This window comes from Loa loa (assembly GCF_000183805.2).
Source record: "Loa loa unplaced genomic scaffold supercont3.6, whole genome shotgun sequence".
Classification (NCBI taxonomy): Eukaryota; Metazoa; Nematoda; class Chromadorea; order Rhabditida; family Onchocercidae; genus Loa; species Loa loa.
This window is the reverse complement of record NW_018108186.1, coordinates 416,268-419,939: the sequence shown is the minus strand read 5'-3', so window position 1 is coordinate 419,939 and position 3,672 is coordinate 416,268. Positions and strand designations below refer to the sequence as shown.

At 29.4% G+C, this 3,672-nt stretch overlaps 1 protein-coding gene across 1 annotated transcript; it reads right to left on the bottom strand.

Moving 5' to 3' along the window:
• Nucleotides 1–2,165: 2,165 nt before the first annotated feature.
• LOAG_13559 (hypothetical protein) lies at nucleotides 2,166–3,122 on the bottom strand (the record flags this gene model as incomplete). The annotated part of the gene is made up of 2 exons (XM_003149065.1): nucleotides 2,166–2,360; nucleotides 2,925–3,122. The coding sequence occupies 2 exons, from the start codon at nucleotides 3,120–3,122 to the stop codon at nucleotides 2,166–2,168; spliced, it is 393 nt and encodes a 130-aa protein (XP_003149113.1).
• Between the last annotated feature and the right edge of the window lie 550 nt (nucleotides 3,123–3,672).

Here is a 3,672-nt window from a genome sequence, read left to right as displayed (position 1 = left end):
AATTGCAATGTTTAAATATTACAGACAAAACTCATTATTGTAGACTTTTTTCCAATCTGTTAATCAATTTTATATGCAATTGTCGGAATGTTGTAAAGAACTTATATGCAAATGTTGAAATTTTATAAAGAACCTCTAGTCTGGTAGTTAAACCAATTTGTCTGCGATGTTAAACCATTCCCATTATAAAAGGAGAGCTAGGATCAATCATCCGGACGAGCAGTTACAAAAAAGCTTGAGTAGTCACTCAATCCGACAACTCTCACAGTTTCGCAATCCCACAGATCGCTAAGTTACTCAATCGGAGAGCTTGCACAAGTACTCAAGGAGACAATACAGTACAGTTAGGCAATCAACCATGACAACGGTTTAACGGCCGAGAAGCGGCAATACGACAGTTCAACAGTATAAGCGACAAGACCGTTTGGTACCCTTTAATACTTATTGTGCATTATTCATTTCGTCCCTATTATTGTTTCAATGCGATATTATTATACCATATAGTTAAGACCAATAAAGGTTAATATCAACGCAGCGGAGTTAAAGACAAAAATAAACCTACAAAAATCTTTTCCTGACACTTCCAGCTCACGGTTCCGGACAATTTTTACAATTGCTTCAGGATATTCCTGATGAACTAACGATAAGAACATTTAGCATATTCATCGCTTGCATAAGCAGTTTTATTATAGTTAGTAAGTTCATAAACTGAGGAAAAAAAGTTCATATGTACGGCTAATAAAAGATCTTTTGAATCTTTCCAAACTTATAATCTATCACTGATCGTCACATACTGGCAACACATTAACACACAAGTTTTGCGAAAATTCTGATTTGCTAAAATTTCGACAAATTCTTTTTCCCTCTTAATTAATACTATTAATGTGGAAAGAGCTTATCTGCCAATTAATTTAAATATTGTATTCATAAAAAAAGTGACAAAATATATAGTCAGCTCGGTTTCCATCTTCGACTCGTTGTAGCATCCGTTCGAACTTTAACTGTCACCGCTATAATTATGGTAGTAAAATTGGTAATAGCGATTCATTTCCCTTTTTATAGGAAATACCGGCAATATCAAAACTTATTTTTCATAGGAACCAATAACCATTTTAAGAGCATGGTATTTAACATTGAAGTTACGAGTGGCTCAGAAATTTGAATTGAAGTGATTTTCACAAATGTTTGAAATTTTATGTTATTTCAACGAAATTTTAGCTATATTTTTTAGTTTTGATTCGTTGAAAAAGTTATCATTTAAATCAAAATGAAATGAAATGCAATAATTAAAGGTATAGTTTCTTAGACATATCTGGGATACTGTAATATTTCACTTCTTTATTTACAAATTTTCGAAATCTTGGCAGTTTGTCTTGCCAGTTACCTATTTTTCTAAGTTAAGTCAAAATATTTAATAAAATCCATATCCAAGTTTACATATTGCATTAGTTAGTACCAAACTACGTTGACTTATCGTCCATGTCATTCTAGATGCAAGAGATTATAATGAGGATTTGGAGCTTTTACGACATTCATCATTGGTTAGATCTGTTATACTGAAAAGAACTGCGATTTAAATTAATGGACAAATGGCCATGGACAAATGACCAAAATTACATTCCTGAATAATTAGCATTATTATTTCCCTTGGTTATCGTCATTTCAATGGCACAATTAACTATCAGCATTTTGAGAAACCGAATATTATTTTTTCACAATTTATTTCGGAAAATGATAATCGCATGCCATCTTCAGAACCAAGGAAATTCCAACCTCAGGCATATATATTTCTTCTTCCAGAGTTTAGTTACAGAATCTGACTTTAAATCTTGGTAGTATTTGGGTGCAAACTGAACTACGGTACTTTCAGTATCCTTAATATGTTTGGAACTGATTTTGATGACAAAATCTTTTATCTTCGAGTGACGCCAACAAATGGAATCATAGAAATAAATATGGAAAAAATGTGATAAAAGGAATTCTTCCATAAATTCTGAAAGTTAATATCAAAATGAAACACAGTCTTTTTGCAAATTTCTTCCGACAACGACTTGGCACAAGCAATTTGATACACAATGTAAGTGAATCAGCAAGTTATACAAAACAAAATATAAATTGCATTTTCATATGTCAAACAACTCATTTGTCCTCTTGATATCTTAAGACTAGCAATTACCCTCTGAACATATAACAGCGAAGCGATTCATTATTTTTGGCCACAGGTCATCTGCCACAAATAACCCAAAGGAACCATGTCCTTCAAATTTTGCTTTCGTTTCTTTCGCTGGAATCCATTTCTTATCTACTTCTTTCCACGTTTTAATGATCCAATGTTTCTCATCACAATTTTCACCTTTGATCTAAAGAAGATCTAAAATACAACTTCATATTTTATTGTATGTTCTTCAACTTTTCAAAAAAAGCTGCAAATTTTTGAGTCATGCTAATGTAAAGCGCAAAATGTAGTACTTTGCTAATTAATCAAACATTAATAGGAGGAAAAGCACTATCTCATTGAAGTAAACTTATAAATTGATTTTTCAATCATTATTATCAATCAAGTATGGTTCATTTTAAATGTTTTTCAGCACTGTATACAATTCAAGTGCAAAATTGTAAAAATTGATGAAATATTTCAAATGCTTTTATTTTGTGACCCTACCAAATTATTGAACATTTACTTTAAAAAAATTGAAAAATTCAAAGCAATTTCTGGAATTTATTGCATAAATTGCATTGATAATATTCATAAAAATTGAAAACTACTTCAAAGCAATTCCTAAATACAAAAAAAAAAAAAAAAAGAAGTGACATTTATGACGATGGAATTAACACTTTAAAAAATAGTGGCAATGCACCATGGATGTTACATATTAAAAGATTATCATCGATGAACGAATTAAGTGAAGAAATTAAAAACAAACCAAAACGGTACGAATTTCATTTTTGTGTTTGAATGTCACTCGTTGGGTCTTCATTTTAATGGCTGGCACATAAATTTGCATTTGAAATGGTTTATCTGTTTTCGATTGCATTTTAACTTTAATTTTACATGCTGTTATTGACAGCATACAATCAGCCAAGGCTATTGCAATTATTGTAGTTGCCGCTGAGTACCACATCCTCAAACTACACCTGCATTACAGGTTATGAGTTTTTTTGATTTCGTTTAAAATTGAATTTGCAAATGAACTGATGATCATTTGCCACATAATTTTTCAATAGCACCCGAATCCCGTAATAAATAAAATGGGAAGAACGAGAAATAAATCCTCATTGAGTTATCAATTTCAATATTCTAACTTTGAACATTTTAAAACAACCATTCCAATCTTTTCATTCTTAATCTTACTATTAATAATGTAATTATTATTGCTTGGTGAAGAAAAATAGGTCAAATTTCATATGTACGTTAGTATCACCAAATAGTTGATTTTCTTATTCGATGATAGCAAAAGGAAAAGAACTAATAATAACAAATAAAATAATAATAATTATAATAATTAATAACAATAATAATAATAATAATAATAATAACAATAATAATACTACTACTACTAATAATAATGATAATAATAATAATAGTAATAATAATAATAATAATAATAATAATAATAATAATAATAATAATAATAATAATAATAATAATAATAATAATAATAATAATAATAA